This window comes from Canis aureus, chromosome 16 (genome assembly GCF_053574225.1).
Source record: "Canis aureus isolate CA01 chromosome 16, VMU_Caureus_v.1.0, whole genome shotgun sequence".
In the NCBI taxonomy this organism is placed as follows: domain Eukaryota; kingdom Metazoa; phylum Chordata; class Mammalia; order Carnivora; family Canidae; genus Canis; species Canis aureus.
Genome location: NC_135626.1, coordinates 20545532 through 20569371, shown reverse-complemented (window position 1 = coordinate 20569371; position 23840 = coordinate 20545532). Strand labels below are relative to the sequence as shown.

The window sequence follows — 23840 nt, the reverse complement described above, 5'->3', positions numbered from 1 at the left end:
CTAACACAACACAGGAGACGGTGTGCTTAAGTGACATGCATAACACTTTGGATTAACTTTTAATTAAAAGTAAAGCTCTACAATTTATTTAAAAGCAGTAAGATTTTCTCCCTTCAGACTTCAGAAAGCAACCTTGATATAAAATATGTTATCATTGCATTAAATGTAAATAATGCTCTGCATTAATTTTTGAAACATTACTAACCCGTTTGTATTTTGTTGTTAATTAAGCCTGTACATTAAATGCCTGAGAGACATTTGGTTTCGGAAAACATTTCCTATCTAATTATTCTAAACGTAATCATGCCATTTTAACTTACAGATTTTCAACACAAGTTCTTCTTTGGCAGTCTGATAAATGTGCTGCCAAATCTAAGTGTTAATATTAATTCCAAAACTACTTAGTAAGCAGGTGTTTGGTAAGGGAAAGGGTATGGGCCTTAGCTGCTGGCAGAAGAAACGCGTTCTTGGTAATACACAGATGCTGCCTTTTCAAGCTACTGAATTTTTCTGAACTTCAATGGTATAAGAAAAGAGCTATAAAACATTTCACTGGAGCAAAATATCCGATTTAAGACAGCATGCAGCTTTGTAAATATTTGTTGCTTAAATGAATGACTTTCACTTGTTGCTTAAACACAGACTCTTTATGATTAAAACAGTTTTCAGTATTTTCTTACAAGATTAAAAATTTTTTTCAAAGCCAAAACCCCGATTTCATGTCGTATCTACACCTTCACATATAGGTTATAAAGAATTATCACCATTTTCTTAGAAGTCTTAACTTTATGTTGAGAAAAACTCAACTTGAGCTCATTGTATTAATAATTATGCTTTATGCAGGTCATCTGATCATAGATAACCACAGAACTACCCTGCAAAAATAGATTTTAAAAAAAATGGATGCCAAAAAATGTCAACAAGAGCTGTTATTGTAGGAGACTTGTAACACAAAGATATATTGAATAGCAGTGTCACCTCTACCAAAAAGTTGTTCACAGGACACAGTAACATTCAAATTCCCAAGAATGAAAAAGTTAAGAGAAAAACCACTGAGGATTTATAATAAAAGAAGGTAGCCATCTTAAAGAAATAATGTAATTTCCAGGAGCATAATAAAATAAAAAATTTTGAATCCATCTGTTAACCATCCTAACAGAGGCACATTTAGATCATTTGGCATTATACTTAGAAAAGATTCCAACCCATTAACAGCAAAAAAACTATTACTGCATGCACCTAAGCTTCTAGAAGTTTGCACCTGAAAAGCTTCTGAGGTCCACGCAGTATTGCAGTCTCAAAAATAATCAGAAGGAAATGAATGGGTCTGGCACTAGGCTCTAAGCTTTATCAGCAGGGAAGAGGACATACTAAGGTTTACATTTTAAGTATCTAGGACATCTAATGTAGTGACACCAAGGGTGAGGAATGGTGACACAATATAAAGATTTCATACCCACTATATAAGACTCATATATACCTAAGTTTTTCTGTCAACTTAAGCACTAACATACAATTCTATATATAATGTCCAGTTTAAAACATGCAGCTAAGCAACACCTACAATTCAAAGACAGAATCCAATGATTTATCAAAACTGTATCAGTAACTATGAATTTTATTATGTGGACATCTACTGTGGCATGCATCTGTACAAACCTTTCAGGCAGTGGTCCACAGCTGGGTTATGAATAAAAAGGCATAAGTTTTTCTCTCATTTTATTACAATGAAGTTTAACAGTACAGAAAAGTCACATGACCTTGGTGGGTCAGATTTCTTAAACCCTGCAACATGAGGAACTCTAAATACATTAAATATTGTTATACATTCAGACTTCCAATGTACAGGTCTTGGAAACAGTTACAGCCCTCACCAAGCTAGGTTGGGGACATGAAGTCCAACAGCATCTGAAATGCTGTGAAGGCATAACTTTACAAATAGCAATGTAAGCTTACAGAACTTGCCTTTATTAAGGTGGTATGTTCATGTAATTCCAGCGCCTTCACAATATAACGAACCAAATTTACTATACTTCACTTCTAAAAACCTAGATGAAACATGAAAAAGAAGCCATACAGTATAAATTGCAACTTCAGGAAAAGTTCCTGCTTTATTATTCCAAATAATTTTTCCCATGTAAAATAAATGTCCAATAGTTCCTGGTATGTGGGAAGATAATGTTTGTTAAAGTCACAATGAAGCCTTATTGACGGAAGCTTGGCTATATAAACAGCACAAGTTGAGAAAAGGTTTAATCTCCAAACCTATTAGATTGGATGAAGTAAGATCAGTAACGGCCACCTTGCGACATTACAGGAGGTCTCATTCCCATCGGAGGTCGAGGAGGCCCACCTTGGTAAGGGGGTACCATTGGCGGTCCCTGCCCATACGGTGGCATAGCACCAGGAAGGTAACCTGGCATGCCTTGATGATGACCACCATACTGACCTAAAAAACACATTTAAAACACAAAAAATAGATTGAGTTTGTGCTTTATACTTTTAAATGCAATGTATTTTGCAGATAAATTTATGTGTATACTCAGAAAACCCACTACATACAAATATAGCAAATATAAATACAATAAATAAATAATTCAGAAATAAATTTCTAAAAAGAAATACCATGAGGCGGCATTGGGGGTCTCATTCCTTGTTGTTGTGGGATGCCTGGCTGTGGCGGCATCATACCTCCAATAGGTCCAACTGGTGGATTACCAATAGGAGCCTGTCCTGGTCGAGGAAGGTTACGTTGATATTTAGGTAACTGTGCCCTTCTCTCTTCCTACAAATAAAAATAAACACAATGTTAAACATCTGAATGGATGCAGAAAGTCATTAAGCATAAAAGGCAAACATCTAAAATCTTACAGAGTAACTTTTAAAAAATGTACCCTTACTTCCCAATCATTATTTTTCCTCCACAAACCAGTTCAACTATTTAAATCTCAATGCCTCAAGAAAACCTCACCTAATTTTATATTTGAAAAATAGCTAACAACATTCCAGGAATTATACACTGCCTCAGTAAGAAAGTGTCTAGTGAATAAAGTAGATAAGCTTCAAAGGATCTGTAGAATCTACCTCACATTTAACAATTTCATCATTTACTAATATATGTGTAACTAAAATGATTTTTGATTTAAGAACCCAACTTACTGTTTTCTTTTAAAAATAGTCTGGGAGCAGAGGAAAGAGTGTGTCTAAGATCAAAACACAATATTCACTTTATTTTGTGGTTCTTAAAAATCAGAATAATAAAAACCACATAGTAAGCATCAAATTTGATTGTAAGATGACTGAACAAATTAATATTTTTTAAAAAGTTGCTACAATGGTATTTAAACTATGCTAGTTAAAAGCCTATAAAAAACTTACCAGTGATATATCCTCATCTGGGTGGATCAACTTACTGGTTGCACTGGTTGTCGTAAGTGTAGCAGGCTTACTTGTTATTGAAGCTGCTGGTTTAGCTGCAGTGCTATTTGTTGTACTAGTGGTTGAAGCTGTAGACTGTGTATAAGCAGGGAACGTAGGCTTTGGGGGTTCTGTAGTTGTTGCAGGGGTACTATTTAAGGGCTTGAAATCTGTACCAACAGGTCCTTGGACAGCTGCCTGAGCCTGGAAAACACAATCTTTCATTAATGGAACATAAAACGCAAAATTGAATATATCTACTATAATTAACTTAAGTGAGATACCAACATTCAATAAAGGACCAAACTTTAAATGAAATTAAAACAAAGTTAACATAATAAAAACTCCGCAAAAATCAAGATACGTAAGAATATCAAAAGATGCTGAGTCAAAGTCACATCCAAAACTCAACAGTGGAAATAAAACAAGACTGCAAATGTAACTTCTAAGATGTTATCTACCTTCTCACCAAACTTTACTTGCTATATATAATTGCTATTCAAAGCTTTGCATTTATTTCAGACTTATGAAATACAGTTTATCAGAATAGCATGTTCTACTTTTACTACTCTAGATTAGTTTAATCTACCAAGCACCTCAAAAAAAAAAAAAGTTAGAAATTACAAAAATAAAAATGTTTGGATAAATTTGTTACTAAGCATAGCATATACAGTATATCAGTGGTGACATGTTCAAGATGTCCCTTCAGAAATTATTTTTATATAGATAATACAATGTCCTCCCAATTAACAATGGCTAGATGATTATCATGGACCAAAGGGTTTAGTAGGATCTTCTAAGCATAAAGTTACCAGTAATAAACGAGTTACTTCCCGTAATACCAAACATCTGAAACATGAGGACTTAGGCCAACTTTAGAACCAAATGCAGAGTACTAAATTCCCTTACATTATACGTGATGCATTAAACAGCATAAATCAAAAAAGCTTAATCATGCATCAGGGTAACCATTGGCCACTATAACCCATTTACTGCTTACATGCTTTTTAACCCTTTAGAACCTTAGGAGTTTGGGGTACATTTTTTGTTAATGAGTTCAAATTTTCAAATACCATTGATTTTTATACCATTAACTTTACTTTAAAAAAAATTAAACAGTATATTTTTGGGAAAAGATTTAGTTTTAAAGTAGGGTCCAAAGGGTTAAGTTTATAAAGCCATTTTAACAATTTTAAACTGCAACTTCCTGCGTACTTGTGCTGTGCTAGGAAACAGAGCTTTAGAAGATGCAGACAGACTTTCTGAATTGGATGAAGCTGTACTTGAGCTTGTTACAGGTGTCCCCATCTGTAGCATAAAAGAAAGGAAACAGTGAAAAGTCTCCAAACAAATGGGTGAAAATAAGCCACGTGGTAGACTTTTTTTTCAGTATAGATTGCATTTTTACAAACGCAAAATATAATGCAATCAAATCTGATTTAAAGAGGCAGTTAATGCATTTACAATATACAAAGCAACAGTATGAGCCTCAAAAAAAAGTTTTTTATTCTATACCAATAAACCTAACCAGTTTCTTTTCTAAAACTGGATGTGTTTTTGCACTGTGCTATTTCAAAAATGATACCTTCAATTGAGAATAAAGATGCATTACTACTGACACTTCAATCCAATTCTCTATCAGTGACAAGGTTTTTGTCCTAAGTTTGACATCTCTCAATAAACAAAATCCCCACCCACCTGAAAAACCTAAGTTATGTGCTTAGAGGGGACTTAATAAGTAATGCGTGTAATTTAGCAACTACAAATTGAAAAAAATCAAGAAAAGAAAACCTCTATGTTAAATTGAAAAATAGAGAACATACATCCTGATCTTAATTCTGAATACATCTGTTTAATTTTTAATATAACTGGGACAAAAAAGAAAAAAAAAATCACAATTATACAGATACTATATATAATGAAAGCATCTTTAACTTCTGAGTTCTGAAAAAGACAAATTCAGTAGGAAAGATTAAGTCTAAAAAAATAAAAAGATTAAGTCTAATAAGTGAGTCAAATGATATCCTTCCTCCCAAAGTATAGCATTGTCATAAGGAGTCCAACAAATGATTTGCTGAGATCTTAGGATTTTCACCTTTGACTCTGGTTTATTCCACTCACAGTTTAAGAGATAAAGGAGGACCTCTAAACATTATCTTGTATTTAAGTCCCCAGAAATTAAACTTTCATTTCTAACTAAAGCTAAGGAATAACCAGAGTTCACAGCTATGAAAAAAAACAAAACAAAACAAAACAAAACTATCTGGCTCTAGTCAATCTTTTTTGAGTAGAGGAAATCAATGTGTGTAAACATGGAAGAGAACAGGACACTTCTTTGTATTTAATAAATTATATTAAAAAGATTATAAACAAAAAAATTGACCTATAACAGTTTCAAGGATTTCTATAAACAACTACACTTTACCTTTAACTATACGTGCACTCCTTTCCAGGAATGTCACCTTACCTGTCCAGCACTGGGGAAAAGAGGCTTCGTAACTGGAGGCTGTGGAGCAGGAACTGTTGCTGTCGGTGCAGGTGGTCTATTAAGAATGCCTGGCGCTGAAACAGCCTGTGCTTGAGTCATTGGAGGAATTCCAGGACGGGGAACAGGAGGGGGTATACCTGTAGAGAAGAAATGTAGGGGAATGGGTATGTTGAAACATTTAGTTCAGAAAAAAAGTTCCCAAAACTTTATTAACATGCTCTCATAAGCAAACAAGTAAATAAATAAAGCAAGCTTCTAATACTACAAAGTTACTGATGAACTGTTCAATTCAATGAAATCCAAACAACTTAGGCATTTGTCCACTGGAACAATCTTGCCTCAACCTTTCTATTCCTTTGTGTGTCCTCAGAATTTTGGGAAATGAGATACCACTAGAGATTCTATATATGAGGAAAGCAGCAATTAAGCTTACTGATGTTACTGATTTGGCAAACTTGTGACACATGAGAATTACTTCCATCATCCAACAGCTGGATGCTCTCTGAACTCAAATTACTGTAAAAACTTTAGGTTTTTACATAGGTAGGTCATATACCCATAAATATTTTTCCAGAAAACTAACAATTTATTAACTAATAATAAGCTAATTAATTAAACCAGTAATTTGTTTCTGTAAGCACTTTAGAGATGATCTTTAAGTAATGTCTACACCCAACAATGGGGCTCAAACTCAAAACCCAAGATCAAGTTGAATGCTCTAATGACTGTGCCAGCCAGGTGCCTCTCATTAAGCACCTGAAATAAATTTTCTTATAAAATCCATCACTAGTGCACTCTTCATACTTCAACATAACTTTGCCTAAAACCATCTCAAAATATAAGATATATGGAGCTATTGTACAAATTAATGGTTGCTCTGGCAATGATGCTAATTTTGCTGCTGCTTTATTTTTCCTGTTCCTCTTACAACAACTATCACTTAATGCACTTCTAAATCTGCTACCAACTGCAAAACAAACTTGCTAGAATTACATATAAAAAGGAAACCAAAAAAAATTTTTAAAAATTAAAAAAAAAAAAAAAAAGCAAGGAAACCAACTGAGAAAGCCTCATGAAAGCCTCTGTGGCACACCTACTTGGCTTACCATATTCCACTCCCCACATTATAGGATACAAAGTCAAGATAAGGTTTTTGTTTTTTACAGGCTTCTCTCAGCTAGAGGGTCCGTTAGACCTGTTTGTGGCCAACGGTAATAAGCTAGGAAGCTTCTGGGAGAGTTAATAAAAGAAGAGCACTGTGCTGTTGACACCCTTTCTTGGCAGAGTTCTAACAACTGAGTGATGTGTCTGAGGGAGAAAAGCTACAGTTAACCAAAAAATAAAAAAATAAAATACATGGGTTCTTGATATCACCAGCCACTGAAGCTACTTTTCTTTTTTTGTTGAGACAAAAAATGCCTATATTTTTAAATATGGTTTGATCAGTTTCTCCATTACTTGTCAAAAGACTCTGTTACTCATCTAAAATACTTTTTCCCCTCGTCTAAAACATTCCTAACAAATACAATCCCTCTTAGATATATGAACTTTGGTGCATAGGTTGCGACTCATTTTGACTGCTTCAAAACCTGTTTATTATCTGTTTCAAAACTCAAAAACATGGGATCCCTGGGCGGCTCACAGCAGTTTAGTGCCTGCCATTGGCTCAGGGCGTGATCCTGGAGTCCCAGGATCGAGTCCCGAATCGGGCTCCCTGCTTCTCCGTCTGCCTGTGTCTCTGCTCCCCTCTTTCCTTCTGTCTCTCTTATGAATGAATAAATAAATAAAACCTTAAAAAAAAAAAATCAGAAAGGAAGACAAAACATCAAGACTCCAAGACTCCTAACTCTGGGAAACGAACTAGGGGTGGTGGAAGGTGAGGAGGGCGGGGGGTGGGGGTGAATGGGTGACTTGCACTGAGGGGGGCACTTGACGGGATGAGCACTGGGTGTTATTCTGTATGTTGGCAAATTGAACACCAATAAAAAATAAATTTATTATTAAAAAAAAAATGCCCTCAAAAACCAAAAACCAAAAGCACACAGTCCATGCTAACACCTCTCCAAGTAATCAAAAAAAAAGAACTCACCAACCTATGAAATTATAAATTACAAATGAACATCCACAAACCTATGTCCAAAATAGCTAATAAAACATGCCAGTCATATTAAAAAGGAAATTAAAAAAAAAAGTTAAAAAAAAATAAAAAGGAAATTATAACATTTCATACCTGGTGGCATACCAGGCATCAGAGGTGGTATTCCTGGTCCAGGTGGCATCATTCCACCCATTGGCATCATTCTATTAGAAAGCAAAATTCAAGAAACAAACCCAAGTTAATTAACAGTATAAATCATTAGAAAATATTTTGGCTAAAGCCTGAAACAACAGATAAAAGACTTGAATTTGACCCCTAATATTGAAATCAATCAAGCTGAAGGAACACACAACACCAAAACAATTCTATCAAAATAAATCCTCTAAAAACCAGCAAACTCTTGGGTTTACCAGTAAAATAAAGGGGGAAAAAACCAGTCTTTGTTAACAAAACACTTTCATATATTTAAAGTCACTGAGAACAATTATCCTTCCTTAATATATACAAGAGGCCTCATCTAAAATGTATGATTGGAAATCAAAATCACCTTTGTCTCACTTGGAAAATATTCACACAAAACGTAAATAAAAAGGAAGAACTATTTCAGAGTCATCAGATTATTTTTCCAAAGGAAAATACTGAATGTACACCGTGGAGTAAAGTTTTTCTTGGGGGGTAGGATTACAAAACAAAACAAAACCCTACCACCAAAATTAAACAGTCAAAACTAATTCATACAATTGCCTATATCTACTTATAATAGCTACCTAACACTGAGCCATGATTAAAAACAGAACCGTATTTATTTTCCTTCCCCTAAAAGAGCTCACCTTCAAATATCAGTGTCCAATTCACTTAAAAAGTTACAAATTTGTGAATTCTTAATTGAGGACTTAATCAAAAGATTAACTTCTATAGATTTCATTACAAGAAAACCCAATTACCTTCTATAATAATAAAGCATTTAATTTGGCAAAAGAATATCTATTCTTTCTAACAACACATTTTGCTAAATTCCATTACTTCAGCAGTTTGGGGAAAAACAGCTGCACATTTAGAAAATGCTTTATTTATATTATATGGATCTATTACTATTTCCTCACAGATGTTTTCTCTCCCTCCATTAAGAGACCTGTGTCAACTAGCTTACACATTTTAGAAGTTTTAGAGAAGAAGGTTAGAAAATTTCTGAAGTCAACTGAATAGATACCATTAAACACACAAAAAAATGACATTATGATTATACCTCCTGAATTACATTATGAATGAGATGCTTACATGTTTTCACCGCAAAATGACTGGGTGTATTTTCTCTGATGATGCAATCTGTGAAAATGTATGACAAAATCAAAATCTAACTGTGATTTTCAAAATACAGTGGGAAAGTGTATTGTATACCTTTCACATCCAACAATATTTAAGTAAAAGTGATAGGCAGAGCACCTCATATTCAGTTTAGTTCTTGATGATTTGACAAATAATATCATTTACAGAGTTTGCTTCTTGTCACAACTACAAAGTGTCATGGACAGTTCTGAATCTCAGAAACATAAATCTACAACCAACTACTTTAATTACATCAGATGCAATTGAAGCAGATGGCTGCCTACAGACATCCTAAAACCCAAAAATCTATGCTTTTCAGAGGCAAATTTATATTCCTTTAATTTATTGGTAGACTCCTTTACTACACAAGTTTAATATTTATGGAGCCCATACCTTTTAGAAGAAGAAAAAAAGGGCAAAGTAACATTTTAAAATTCTTACAACACCCAAGTTGAAAAAGATCATTACTAGGCACAAGCCCACAAGTCAATTAAAAGTTCTCTTACCCAGGTGGCATGCCTGGCATAACTGGTGGCATTCCTGGCATCAGAGGAGGAACACCTGGCATTAATGGAGGTATGCCTATAAATAAGAATTTCAACAACGAAAAATCACAAATATTAAAGGAGTAAGAGAAAGATTTTAATACTTCTACACCGTAAAAAAAAAATCCTTAAAATTTTAAATTTTAAGAAACCTTATGTAATACCTGGAGGCATTCCTGGTGCTCCTGGAACCGGTGGTAGTCCTGGTTGTGCCATTGGGGGGATATAACCTTGTTGAGGCTGAACAGGCTGTGGCTGAAATGAAGTTGAAGCTGCAGAGTCATCATCATCATATTCGTCAGAGTCATCTTGTTGCTTCTTTTTTTGACTCTCTGCTAAAAAAGTTTTAATTAGTTTTTCCCATAAAATAAAAACTCAGCAAATTTGACAGTCAACATTAAAAAAAATTATTTCAGTGCAATTAGCTCATGAGATTTTCCTTACAAAAAGCTTTAGTCACTACTGTTCTTTTTACTCTTCAAATGTATTTTCAACCTATATTAAACAAGGTTAACTAAAGTACTTCCCCTCGTCTGATAGATGAAAGTAATTTTCCTCAGTTTTTTTTTTAATTTTTATTTATTTATGATAGTCACAGAGAGAGAGACAAAGGGGCAGAGACACAGGCAGAGGGAGAAGCAGGCTCCATGCACCGAGAGCCCGATGTGGGATTCGATCCCGGGTCTCCAGGATCGCGCCCTGGGCCAAAGGCAGGCACTAACCCGCTGCGCCACCCAGGGATCCCCTAACTCAGTTTTCTATTAAAAAACAGATTTCTATTTTATCCCAAAAGGTAAACTATGATAAAAAGGTCTGACCTCTCTGCAATGCTTTTGTTCTTAAGATATTTATTTATTCATTCATGAGAGACCCAGAGAGGCAGAGACATAGGCAGAGGGAGAAGCAGGCTCCCTGCGGGCAGCCCAATGCAGGACTCGATCCCTGGAATGGGATCAGGCCCTGAACTGAAGGCAGATGCTCAACCGCTGAACTACCCAGGCACCCTCCACAAGACTTTTCAAAACAAAAAGTTTCTGGGCACTTGGCTGGCTCAGTCAGTAGAGCATGGGACTCTTGATCTTGGGGTCTCGAGTTCAAAGTCTACATTGGGTGTACAGCTTACTTAAATAAAAAAACGAAATTTCATGGGGCACCTGGGTGGCTCAGTCATTTGAGGATCTCTTGATTTCAGCTCAGGTCATGATCCCAGGGTCACAGAGATCAAGCTCCACGTCTGGGCTCCCCAGCTCAGCACAGGATCTGCTTGAGATTCTCACTCTTTTTCTCTCTGACCACCCTGCACCCCCCACTTACCTAGGTTCTTTCTCAATAAAATCTTTAAGTAATTTTCTATGTGATTAATGACTTCTACCATCTGGACAGTGATCACAAATTCCAAGACAAATAATAGCACTAAAAACTATTTTACTATTAGTGGTAATATAATCAAATCAAAACGATTTTCAAAAACTTCAACTCTTGCTAATTCCACTTGGAATCCAGTTAGGAGCAAAAACATAATAAAGTATTTGGAATCATCCATTTAGTATTACATATATACACAAATCAAATATACAATTCTAAACATAAAGACATAAAAAAACTATAAAACAAAATTGGAATTTTGAATAAATCTAACATCCACTATTAAATTTATACATCAAAGTGGTCGTAATGCTCTCATTAGTGAAGTTGTATTATGAAAAATGCATACATCTTAGTATCTACCTTGTGTTTTCTTTTTTTAAATATATTTTTTTAACTTTTAAATGTTTTTAAAGATTTTACTTATTCATGAGAGACACAGAGAGAGAGGCAGAGGGAGGAGCAGGCTCCATGCAGGGAGCCTGACGGGACTCAATCCCAGGTCTCCAGGATCATGCCCTGGGCTGTAGGCGGCGCTAAACCGCTGAGCCACCCAGGCTGCCCTTTACCTTGTGTTTTCTGTTCAAGAAGTCGTCTTCTTTCATCCATGTCTTTTTCTGGAATACCTTCCATACCATATATTTCCAATTCTATGTCAGTTCTCCCAGGAATTGCATTTGGTACAGCATCTATTGTCTCTTTATGCACCTGATATTAAAACAAACTTCTATTAGATAAAGTGCTTCATAAAGTCCTTGAAGAGTAATTTGAAATTACTCAGAAAACAACTTAGTATAATGGTTAAGAATAACTGGTTCTATAGTGAATCTCTCTGGATTCAACCCCCAGTTTTGCTTACTAACTATGTGGGATTAGGCAAATCATTTAAGATTATTCCATCCACAGTACCTAACACCTAGGATCATTTTAGGATTAAATAAAATATAATGAATATGAAAAGCACTTGGTAGAATGTCTAACACATAGTAAGGATTCGATAAGCATCAATTCAAGTTTACTACAATCTTGCTTAAGTATCATCAACGAACTAGCAATCCTACTCAAATCAGACATATTTCAAGTCTGACTTAAAGCTTATGAATCCACCATATTATATTGAATTAAAATAAAATTTCCAAGAATGGATCTTGAGACAAGCCTATAGTTACAAACTACAAAAATAACATTTACAATTAGCATTACCCATAACTAATGAATTACACCTCAGGCACTTAACACTGCCATAACAGTGATCCTGTCATTACTCTCAATTTATTTGGTACTTCAAAATGAGGAAGAAGTTCTATTCTAAAACACTGGAAATCTACAATTTCTTTTCCACTGTACAGTTTTTGCTAGAACAAATGTCTCTAAGACTCAAACATGGGTAACTTCTGCCAATATGGTAAAATTGTGGTCTTGGCTCTTCAGCATCTTGCATTAACTTAGGCTAAAAAATGCCAAAGTATTTTGCCTATACTATCAGCATTACCGGAAACCTTATTAAAAATGCAAATTCTCAGGATACCCCCACCCCCACAGCATCATAAACTCTTGGGTAAGGCTGGCAATTTGTGCTTTAATAAGCCCTCCAGGTGATTCTGAGGCATGCTCAAGCTTGAGAACCACTGATTTAGGCTAGTAATGCTTTGGACAAATTTGTCCAAACTCAATTTTTCTTTCCTCCCAAGACACTTTCACCCAAGAACAGAAAGATAATTTTAAAAGCTAAGTATTTTCTTATTTAATATGTATCTCAAAGATTTTAAGCAGTGACATGCAAATGAAATCCAGAAAATACCATAATTTTTTATCAATCTTGAACCACTGCTCCTTATTGTGATTAAAACATCAATGAATAAAGCTGCTGAACAAGTGACTTAATCACTGTTTAAGTTTTTTGGAATGTTACTATTCTTGACAAGTGCAGATAAATTCTTATGTTCTCCAAAAAATAAAACTGTATTCATGTACACATTAACTTAGTCTTGATTATATTTCTAAATGATAAGGCCAAGAATGAACATATCAAAAGCTGTTGGAAAGAAAGGAAAAATAACATGATTTACCTAACTACCTCCCAATATCCCAGCCAGAATCAGATTTCTTACAATCTTGCCTAGAAGTTGATATGGTCTTGGCTGAAAAAATAGGAGCAAACACTGATGTGAACCATCTATATTATTAATGTCCTGGGTTTATCATCTATATTATTAATGTCCTGGGTTTACAATTGGGAGGATGTATCTGATTTAACTGCCATGCCTATCTCACAGGCTGCTGTAAAATTACACAAAGACTATAAAAACAGAAGGACTTAAAGACATTATTGAAATAATTTAGCTAATCTCCTACTTCAATTCCATTTCTCTGCTCTTCTTTATAGTACAACTTCTTGAAAGAGTACCTCTACTTCCCTATTTTCCTTATTTTCTCTTAAAAGCACCCCAATCAGGCTTTCATCTTCATCCTTCTAGGAAATCACTCTTGGTAAGTGACCAATGACCTCCACTTTGATTAATCCAACCTCAGTCCCTTCTTCCTTGATCTACCACCCACACTTCACCCATATTTGACTCAGTTAAATAATTCCTTTAAACATTTGATTTGGTTTCCAGGGCACTATTCTCTTGGATTTCCTACCTTTTCAATGTTCTTGAATGGTTATATTTTAATCTTCCAACCTTTAAATCCTGGGAGTGGCCTAAAGTGGAGTCCTTGCACCTCTTTTATATCTATATTCTACTCCCTAAGAAGAACAGACATCTAATATCATGGGTTAAAATAGCCATCCTTATATGGTATCTTTCCAAATTTCTATCTCCAGCTTCCACCTCTCTGAACCTCAGGCTTATAGATACAACTGCTTATATATCTCCAATTGGATATTCAATAGACCTTCTCAACATTAAACACCCATACACAAAATTAACATAACACAATCTTGGGGCACCTGGGTGGCTCAGTCATTTAAGTGCCCAACTCTTGGTTGGACCATCTCAGGTCATGATCTCATGGGTCTGTAGGACTGAGCCCCCAACACCTTACTCCGTGCTTGGCGGGTTGTCTGCTTGAGGATTTTTTTCCTCTGCCCCTTCCTCCACTCACTCTCTCTCTAAAATAAATAAATCTTTAAAAAAAATTTTTTTAAACATAACACAATGCTGATATCCTCACCTCTAAGCCAATTCTTCTGTAGCTTTGTACATCTCAGTCCATGGATACTCATTTCTCACTCCTCAAACCAAAAACCTTCAGATCTTGTAACTCCTCACTTTCTTATACTCCACATCTAATCTGCCAGAAAATTCTGGTTCTCTGTCACCATCACCTCTTGCCTGGAATACTCTAGTCATTCTAAGTATTCTCACTGCCCTCTGCAACCTAATCTCAACCCCACAGCCAGGATAATCATTAAAAAAAAAAAAAAAAAGTGACCCCGAGTATGCTGTACCTCTCTCAAACCTCCCATTGCATTCAGAATTTTAAAAAAGCAGCCTACAGTAAGTAAGACCTCCTATATAAAGCACACTGTTTCCTTTTCCTATTCCATTAATATAGAATAGGGGCAGCCCCGGTGGTGCAGCAGTTTAGTACTGCCTGAAGTCCGGGGTGTGATCCTGGAGACCCAGGATCGAGTCCCACGTCGGGCTCCCTGCATGGAGCCAGCTTCTCCCTCTGCCTGTGTGTCTGCCTCTCTCTCTCTCTCTCTCTGAATAAATAAATAAATCTTTAAAATACACACACACACACACACACACAGGGATCCCTGGGTGTCGCAGTGGTTTGGCGCCTGCCTTTGGCCCAGGGCGCGATCCTGGAGACCCGGGATCGAATCCCACATCGGGCTCCCGGTGCATGGAGCCTGCTTCTCCCTCTGCCTGTGTCTCTGCCTCTCTCTCTCTCTGTGACTATCATAAATAAAAAAAAAAAAAAATACACACACACACATATATATATATGAAAATATTCCTATATATAAGGGTCTTTCATTTGCTATTCCCTGGAAGCTTTCTCTTACTTCCTTTCAGATCTGTTCAGATGTCGGCTTCTTTTTTTTTTTTCAATTTTATTTATTTATGAGAGACAGAGAGGCAGAGACACAGGCAGAGGGAGAAGCAGGCTCCATGCAGGGAGCCCGACGTGGGACTCGATCCCGGGTCTCCAGGATCACACCCTGGGCCGAAGGCAGGCGCTAAACCGCTGAGCCACCCAGGGATCCCCCCAGGTGTCAGCTTCTCATTCAGGCCTTTCCTACCTTGTGGCCCTCCCTATGCCCCCTACCTAGTTTTAGTTTTCTCAATCACCACCAAAAAACAAACTAAATATTTAGTTTATTTTCTTCCACCATATAAATCTAAATTCCACAATGGGGATTTTTTTTCACTGCTATACCCATAGTGCCTCTAGCACAATGCCCTCTCATAGGAACTTTTTGTGATAAATAGTAATAATCTGTAACTGAACTAGCCAATACAATAGTCATCCACCAGCCACATTTGACTGAGCACTGGAAATGTGACTATAATGTGATAGAGATGTTAAATATTTAATTTTTATATTAAACTTCTTTTAGGGCAGCCCCGGTGGCGCAGTGGTTTAGCGCCGCCTGCAGCCTAGGGCGTGATCCTGGAGACCCTCGATCAAGTCCCACTGTCAGTCTCTCTGCACGGAGCCTGCTTCTCCCTCTGCCTCTCTCTCTGTGTGTGTCTCTATGAATAGATAATCTTTAAAAAAAAAAAATAAATAAAATAAACTTCTTTTAAATAGCCCCATGTAACTAGTGATTGCCACAGTGGAGAATTGTGAGTCTAGCACGTAGCAGGCTCTAAAATACTTTTTTTCTAAAATATTTTTGAATGGATACTATTGTTATAATGATATACTTGAAGTGAAAACGATCTATATAAACTTACTTTCTTTCATAAACTTATTTTTAAACTTGGGGAACCATCTTATTTTAATTTACCTCCCTGCCTCCTACCAACAGTAGTTTCCAATGAATAGGGATTTGCTCATCTCACATCTCTCTAGGGTCCAATTAGGCAAAAATTCAGGCAGCTCTAGGATTGGCAAAAGTAGAAGAAATAACGTTGAATAAGACATAATGGCACTTACTAGGTCTTTAAAAATATAAATTGTAAAGTTCTCCCTACGTAGTAGTGAAAAAACTCAAGAAAACCAGAAATTACCAAATGAAACCCAATGTTACCATTCCAAAAGAGGTCCATGGAATAACTGAAGTAAGCCTATCCCCAGGCAACAGAATATAAAAAATCCTTCAATGGCAGTGAGTAATGGTAGCTAATTATTCATTAATTTTCATGGGATTAGAACTGGTCAGACTGACCACAAAATTCAAGCCACTGATCCTTGTTCTTTAACCCAAGTACAGAGTAGGGGATAGTTTGGGACCTCAATTTAATTGTCACCAAGATCATCTAGGATAAAAAATATTATCAGTAATTCAGAAATAAACATTATCAACACAAACTTTCCTTAAATGTAAAGGAAAAAAAAAAACTCCAATTATCTTAATGGCTAAAAAAGTGTCTGGTTTTTTTAAAAGCTGACTGACCACATCTGATCTTTTGCAATAAACAAAACCCTACAGCTGTCAAATTCAAAATTTTTTCCATGGGATTTCCAAAGAAGGGAATAAAAATTAAATACAGAAAAAAAAATTCTTACCTGCATGCAATGAATAGCTAAACCAGGTCCTGTGTACAACTTCTTATGACATATATGGCATTTAAAATGTTTTGCTTTTTGGTGCTGTATAAGAATCTTCTCATCATCAAAATCTCTATTACAATACCTGATCAATGTTGTTAAGGTACAAAAAACAGTAAAGACACTGGTTACAAAAAAAAAAAAAGTGTCCTATAAGAGAACAGAAGCAATGTTAAAATATAAAAAGTTAAAACCAAAAACAAAAATGTACTTTATACAAACTTTACTTATGATACTTATTCTACAATTGGAATTATCTCGCTATGTAATTCTATTAAGTTTCCTGGAAACCCTTAATCTCTCTTCACCACCTCCAAATGAACACATCTCAGTAATCAGCAATACAGTTTTGTCAAATCCCTACATTTAACAAAGATTTAAGTGAAACTGCCTTTTGCGTTCGGTATTTCAACAATTAAAAAGCACACTGTGGACTGAACAGTTCAATGCTTAAAAATCCCCAAGTTTATGTCACACTGAATTTCAAAATAGAATACATTAAGTAGAAAACAAAAATAATCGAAATATTAAAAATCTACCCAATATCTGGAATTTGAGAATATTATTTAGATCCAAAAATAAGCTCATAGTGGATAAGAATAACATAATTTCGTATGAACAATCCATTAGGCTGTAACTCCTTTACAAATTTGTTGCCAAGAATCTGTTAAAACTCAGAGACGTACACTAATAAAACAGCATTTTTATCTCATTAGCTAGGTTTTCCTAAAAGCACATGAAAAAAATTAGTGACCGTTTTTCAACTAGCATATAAATAAATGCAATTCTGTAAGAAATTTTTAAGTACAAAACAGCTGAGTAAAATCAGTTTTAATGTAAGGTGTATTAGCGCTTCCGGAAAAAGTATTAGAAAGACGCCACGTTTTAGTAAGCAATAAGTAGCATTTTTTTTAGTCTTCCAAAGCCAGGTAATACACCCTAAGAAACTCCACCCTCTTGAGAGCGCTCCTTGAAGATTAAGGCGCCAGCGGGTGAGACGCGGAAGCTAGTTCTCCCCCCCAACTCCGGCCAAAAAAAAAAAAAGGAAAAAGGGGGGGGGGTGCTGTTTCGAAACCAGGGTTGACTAACACAAGCCTTTAACCACTGAATCTACAATAGAACGGAAAAAGTGGGTGACAAGACTCCGGAAGATCTTCCCTAACCCTCCGTGTACTCAATCAGCGTATTATACTGAAAAGAAGTCCCTTTGTTGAACTGCACCAAAACAACGGAGGGGGGCCGAACATCCTTAGGGGACACTGTCCTTGGTGGCGGGGTCCAACGGAGCACCGAAGCAAGAACCTCCTGAGTCACGGAGCCCCACGACCCCCAACTGCCAGAGCCTCTCGCCCTAGGGACTTCCCTTTTCTGCGAAGTCTTCCCAAATCCGGCTCTGGCCACCAAGCCACCCACCTCGAGGCCTAGATCGCGGACACCCTCCGCCACAGGCCGGAGCAAGGCCTCCCAGTCCCAGCCACCACCAACCGGCGCCCCCGCTCGGCCTCGACTTCGAACCGATAAAGGATATCAGCACCACGGCTTCAGCTGCTTCTTCTTTTTGCGACCCATAACTGCGTTCTACTGACAAAGTAAAACGGGGGGAGGGGGGGGACAAGCAGGAAAAACGAGGCAAAAATCGCTCACTCGTCCGAGCCAACGGCCACGACCGCGTCCCACAGGAAACAGACACAAAATGGCCGACGCCCTCGTTCGCCGCTCTGCTCCCGTCAGGCACTGCGGCCGGAGGCGGTGCCAGGCTCGGGAAGGGTCACATGACGCAGGCCTCCTCCCTGAGTGGGTGGAGACTCGTGGCCGCTGAGGTGCGGCCGCCATCTTGTCGGTGTAAGCTATCCGGGCTCTCGCGTGGTGGCGCTTGGTGATCCCTCCGGTTTCCTTTGTAAGGGGGCAGGCGCCTGAGGAACGCCGCCGAGACACCCGCCAATTGAAGAAGAAAAAAAAAACAAAACAACAAAAAAAAACGAAACAAAGCCTGGAAAGGCGGTTAGGGTCATTAAGGACAGACTACAAATCATGAATAATGAGACAGAGAGCCCAACTTTTAACTTTCGTTTCATTGCCCGGATGAATCGTTGATGTAGTAAGTGTTGGGCATTTGCTTGTTACGGGTGAAGTTAAAGAAACGGCAGCCTCCGCTTTGTAATTCGGAGATGGGTGGCAGAGGAGTAACCGAGGCCGTGAGTGGGGGAAATACAAAGTGTTGCAGACCTCCGGAGGGGAGCCCCCAGCGGGGTCCTGGCGGCCACTGGGAGTGATAAGAAAGGTCTTCTGAGGGGATCCCTGGGTGGCTCAGCGGTTTCGCGCCCGCCTTCGGTCCAGGGCCTGATCCTGGAGTCCCGGGATCGAGTCCCGCATCGGGCTTCTGCATGGAGCCTGCTTCTTCCTCTGCCTGTGTCTCTGCCTCGCTCTCTCTCTGTGTGTCTCTCATGAATAAATGGATAAAAATCTTTAAAAAAAAAGAAAAGAAAAAGAAAGGTCTTCTGAGAGGGAAGTGGAAGAGACAGAATCTCACAGAAGGAGCAAAAAGTGCACGTCTTTGAGGCTGGGCGCCTGAGATAGAGCCGGAGCTCACGGCGCTGGCTGGCGGCAAGAGACGATAATTCCAGGGAGGAAGAAGAGGAATCCAGGCTGGAATGGAAGAAGTCCAGCTATTCACCGGCAGCAGCATCTCGTGAGGGTCTGAACTGTGTCATTCGGTTACCCACCCCGCCCCATTCCCGCCATCCTCCACAAAGAAAAAGTAAAGTCCTGGACCCCAGTACCTCAGCATGAGACCCTAGAGCGGTGATGGAGGCAGACAGTGAACAATCCTGACGTAATGTCGGGAGTGCTGAGGGTCCTGAAGAAGAGCTGAACAGTAGAAGGGGACGGGACAGTCTTGCTGGGATGATGGCAGAGGTTTGTGTGGGATGTGGGTTGTGTAGGGCGTTTCTGACTCTCGCTCTGAGGAGGTGACATCTGTGAAGAAAACTGATTCGAAGGAGAAAGACATGCAGCTATCTGGGGGCATTCCAGACAGAGAGAGGCGTAAATTTAGACTGCTACGCTGCGGGGGGGTGGGGTAGGGATGTGGGGGTAAAAAGGGACCTGTTTGGGAAACCCCTTGAAATGGGACCAGGACAGAGCTAGCAAGGGAGAGGGTGATAAGAAACGAAGGCAAAAGGAGCAGGTAGAGGCTAAATTATGAAGGCCTCTGTGCATCACACAACAGGGCCTTTTTCTTACAATTGTTTGCAAGACCCTAGCAGAAGAACACAATATAAAGTAACAGGGACGCTGGGGTGGCTCAGGGCGTGATTCTGGAGTTCCAGAATGGAGTCCAGCATCCAGCTGCCTCTGGCGGGGTCTGCTTCTCCCTCTGCCTGTGTCTCTGCCTCTCTCTCTGTTTCTCATGAATAAATAAATACAATCTTTAAAAAATAAGACAGCAGTAAAAATTATAGGTTGATCAAGGCGCCCGGGTGGCTCAGTAGGTTAAGTATCTGCCTTCAGCTCAGGTCATGATCTCAAGAGTCCTGGGATCCAGTCCTACATGGTGCTCCCTGCTCGGTGAGGAGTCTGCTTCTCCCCTCCCCGCTCCCTCCGCCCCCAGCTCCACCCCACATTTGTGCACTTGCTCTTTCTCTCTCAAATAAATCTTTAAAAAAGATTATAGATTGATCACATATTGACTGAGCCTCCATTTTATTCTCATCTATAAAATGAAGATAAACCCGTCTTACAGAGTTGGTCCAAGGATAAATGATATAAAATACACAAATCTCCTGGCCCATGGTTACTGCTAAATAAATGATAACTATTAAAATATAAATGTTAGGGCACCCTGGGTGGCTCAGCGATTTAGCACCGCCTTCAGCCCAGGGCATGATCCTGGAGACCTGGGATCGAGTCTCACATCAGGCTCCCTGCATGGAGCCTGCTTCTCCCTCTGCCTGTGTCTCTTCCTCTCTCTGTCTCTCATGAATAAATAAAATCTTTTAAAAGATAAATAAAATAAAATATAAATGCTATACTGATACTATTGCTGTTGGCAGTTGATAGACTAATTTGCAAAGACTAATGTCCTCGGTTTATGTTCACAGATGGTCAAGAAGCCAGTAATGAGATTGTGTAAGATCACCCTAACTCTCCATTACTTTCTTGGCAGTGATTACATTTTGCCTTTCCCTGTGTGCATGCTTTGGCTCTTTCAATTGTGTTGCCAGGAAAAAACTTAAATACTGGATTGTCTTCCTATATGTGCATATATTCCAATTCATTCTTTTAATAGCTGTAAAGTCCTCTGGTATACAGGTGTGTTAATTTCTTATTGCTGTGGTAACAAAATTAACCACAAATTTATTATATAACAATCCTGGAGACCAGAAGTCTGGAATGTGTTGGCAGGCCTGTATTCCTTCAGCAGGCTCTTGGGGAGAATCATCTATTGCCTTTCTAGCTTCTAGAGGTTGCCTAAATTCCTTGGCTTGTGATCCTAAATCACTTCAGTCTCTATATATCACAATTGTCTTCTCCTCTGATTTCCTGCCTTTTTAGAGAGATTTTTATGGTTACATTGGGCCTACTTGGATAATCCAAGATATGTCTCCCTTTTCTTTTTTTAAGATTTTATTTACTCATGAGAGATACAGAAAAAGAAGCAGAGATTTAGGCAGAAAGAGAAGCAGGCTCCTTATGGGGAGCCTGATGCAGGACTCAATCCCAGGACCCTGGGATCACAACCTGAGCGGAAGGCAGATGCACAACCACTAAGCCACCCAGGAGTCCCTAATTATCCCATTTTAAGTTCCTTACTATAATCACACCTGAAGAGTCTCTTTTGTATGCGAGGTAACGTATTTTCAGGTTCCGGAGATTAGGATGTGGCCATCTTGGCAGAGTGGGGGGAGTGTCATTATTCTATCACTGCATGTCTACTAAAACTTACGGAATCAGGGATCCCTGGGTGGCGCAGCGGTTTGGCGCCTGCCTTTGGCCCAGGGCGTGATCCTGGAGACCCAGGATTGAATCCCACGTCGGGCTCCCGGTGCATGGAGCCTGCTTCTCCCTCTGCCTATGCTCTGCCTCTCTCTGTGACTATCATAAATAAATAAAAATTAAAAAAAAAAACTTATGGAATCAGTCCTCTATTGACCAGCATTCAGATTGGATCTAGTTTTTCATCATAAACCGTGCCATGTTTGAATGTTCAGTTTATGTATTTGAACTACAATAAACCAACCCTTTTTATATATTAAAAAAAAAAAAACCGTGCTGCAAGGAATATTTTTGGGCTCCTATTTTCACACTTACATGAATGTATCCATTTAATGATGTCCTGGTGTTGCACTGATAGACAAAGGGTATGTGAATTTAAAATACTGATAGACATTTTCTTTTTTTTTTTTTTTTTTTCTCAGTTCTTTTTTATTTTTTTTTTTTTAAGATTTTATTTATTTATTTATTCATGAAAGACTGAGAGAGAGAGAGCGCCAGAGACACAGGCAGAGGGAGAAGCAGGCTCCATGCACCGGGAGCCCGATGTGGGATTCGATCCCGGGTCTCCAGGATCGCGCCCTGGGCCAAAGGCAGGCGCTAAACCGCTGCGCCACCCAGGGATCCCTGATAGACATTTTCAAATTTTTTTCTAAACCGTGTACATTGGGGCACCTGGCTGGCTTAGTTGGTAGAACATGCAACCCTTGATCTTGGGGTTATGAGTTCAATCCCCATGTTGAATGTAGAGATTATTTTTAAAAATGAAATCTAGGGGAGCCTGGGTGTCTCAGTCCGTTGAGCGTCTGCCTTTGGCTCAGGTCATGATCTTAGGGTCCTGGGATTGAGCCCCAAATCTTTAAAAAAATATATGTGGCAAATATTTTTCCTAGTTGGTCATTTGTGTTTTGACTTTAGGCTACACAGAAGTGTTTAGTTTTGGGATGCCTGGGTGGGTCAGCGGTTGGGTGTCTGCCCTTGGCTCAGAGCTTGATCCCCAAAGCTAGGATTGAGTCCCACATAGGGCTCCCCATGGGATATACTATAAAATATTTTTTTTTAAAAAAAGAAGTGCTTAGTTTTTACTTAGATTTATTAATCTTTCCCCATGTGGCTTTTAAGATTTTATTTATTCATAAGAGGCAGAGAGAGAAGTAGGCTGCCTGTGGGGAGCCCTATCGGAATTCGATCCCAGTACCCCGGGATCATGAGCTGAGCCAAAGGCAGACCCTCAACCAGAGCCACCCAGGTGGCCCTCTCGTGTAGCTTCTAAGTATTTTAAATATTTAGAAAGGCCTTCTTCAAGAATCTTCAAAAACCTGGGATGGGGCATTTTAAATTCTTACATCTTTTGGAGTGCCTGGGTGGCTCAGTCATTTGGGCCTCTGACTCTTGATTTTTGGCTCAAGTCAGGAAATGGAGTCCTGGGGTCACGCCCCAGGTCAGGCTCGGCGCTTGGCGGGGAGTCTGCTTGTCTCCTCCTCTGTCCCTCCCCGTTTGTGTGTGGGCGCGCTCCCTCTTTCTCAAATAAATAAATATTTAAAAATAAATTCTTGGATCTTTTATCAAACTGGTGCACGTGAGTGGATGGTAGGAGGGCAGATTCATCCTTTTCCATGCGGCTGGCTAATGGCACCATGTTTATTACGTCTCCTAGACGTCTTAGACAATAGCCAGAAGAGCAAAGGAGTCAAAAGAGAAATGGTAGAAGATCCTGCGGGAGGTAATTGGGCGCGCCCACGAGCCCGTGCGGGGAGACACCCCTCACCCCCCCACCTCCCCACCTCCCAGGCCAGCCCGCCAGCTTCCTGGCCTGCTACTCCGGGAGGCCGGCGGAACGCAGGTGCGCGAGCGCTGGGAGCCGCACGAGCCCGGC

General features: G+C 38.8%; 1 protein-coding gene across 6 annotated transcripts; it reads right to left on the bottom strand.

Annotated features, from left to right (window-relative positions):
* Nucleotides 1-1600: 1600 nt before the first annotated feature.
* ZNF207 (zinc finger protein 207) lies at nucleotides 1601-18697 on the bottom strand. Of its 6 annotated transcripts, none has more exons than XM_077852140.1 (12): nucleotides 18502-18697; nucleotides 16931-17058; nucleotides 11809-11947; nucleotides 10039-10209; nucleotides 9836-9911; nucleotides 9282-9329; nucleotides 8136-8206; nucleotides 5885-6042; nucleotides 4633-4725; nucleotides 3379-3621; nucleotides 2626-2785; nucleotides 1601-2449 (listed from the first exon to the last, which is right to left on the bottom strand). In XM_077852140.1, the coding sequence occupies exons 1-12, from the start codon at nucleotides 18539-18541 to the stop codon at nucleotides 2289-2291; spliced, it is 1488 nt and encodes a 495-aa protein (XP_077708266.1). In that variant the 5' UTR covers nucleotides 18542-18697; the 3' UTR covers nucleotides 1601-2288. The 6 variants fall into 6 exon arrangements, with proteins under 6 accessions (XP_077708266.1, XP_077708267.1, XP_077708268.1 ...); XM_077852141.1 differs by having other exon boundaries at nucleotides 10039-10206; nucleotides 18502-18696; XM_077852142.1 differs by lacking the exon at nucleotides 9282-9329.
* Nucleotides 18698-23840: the final 5143 nt, after the last annotated feature.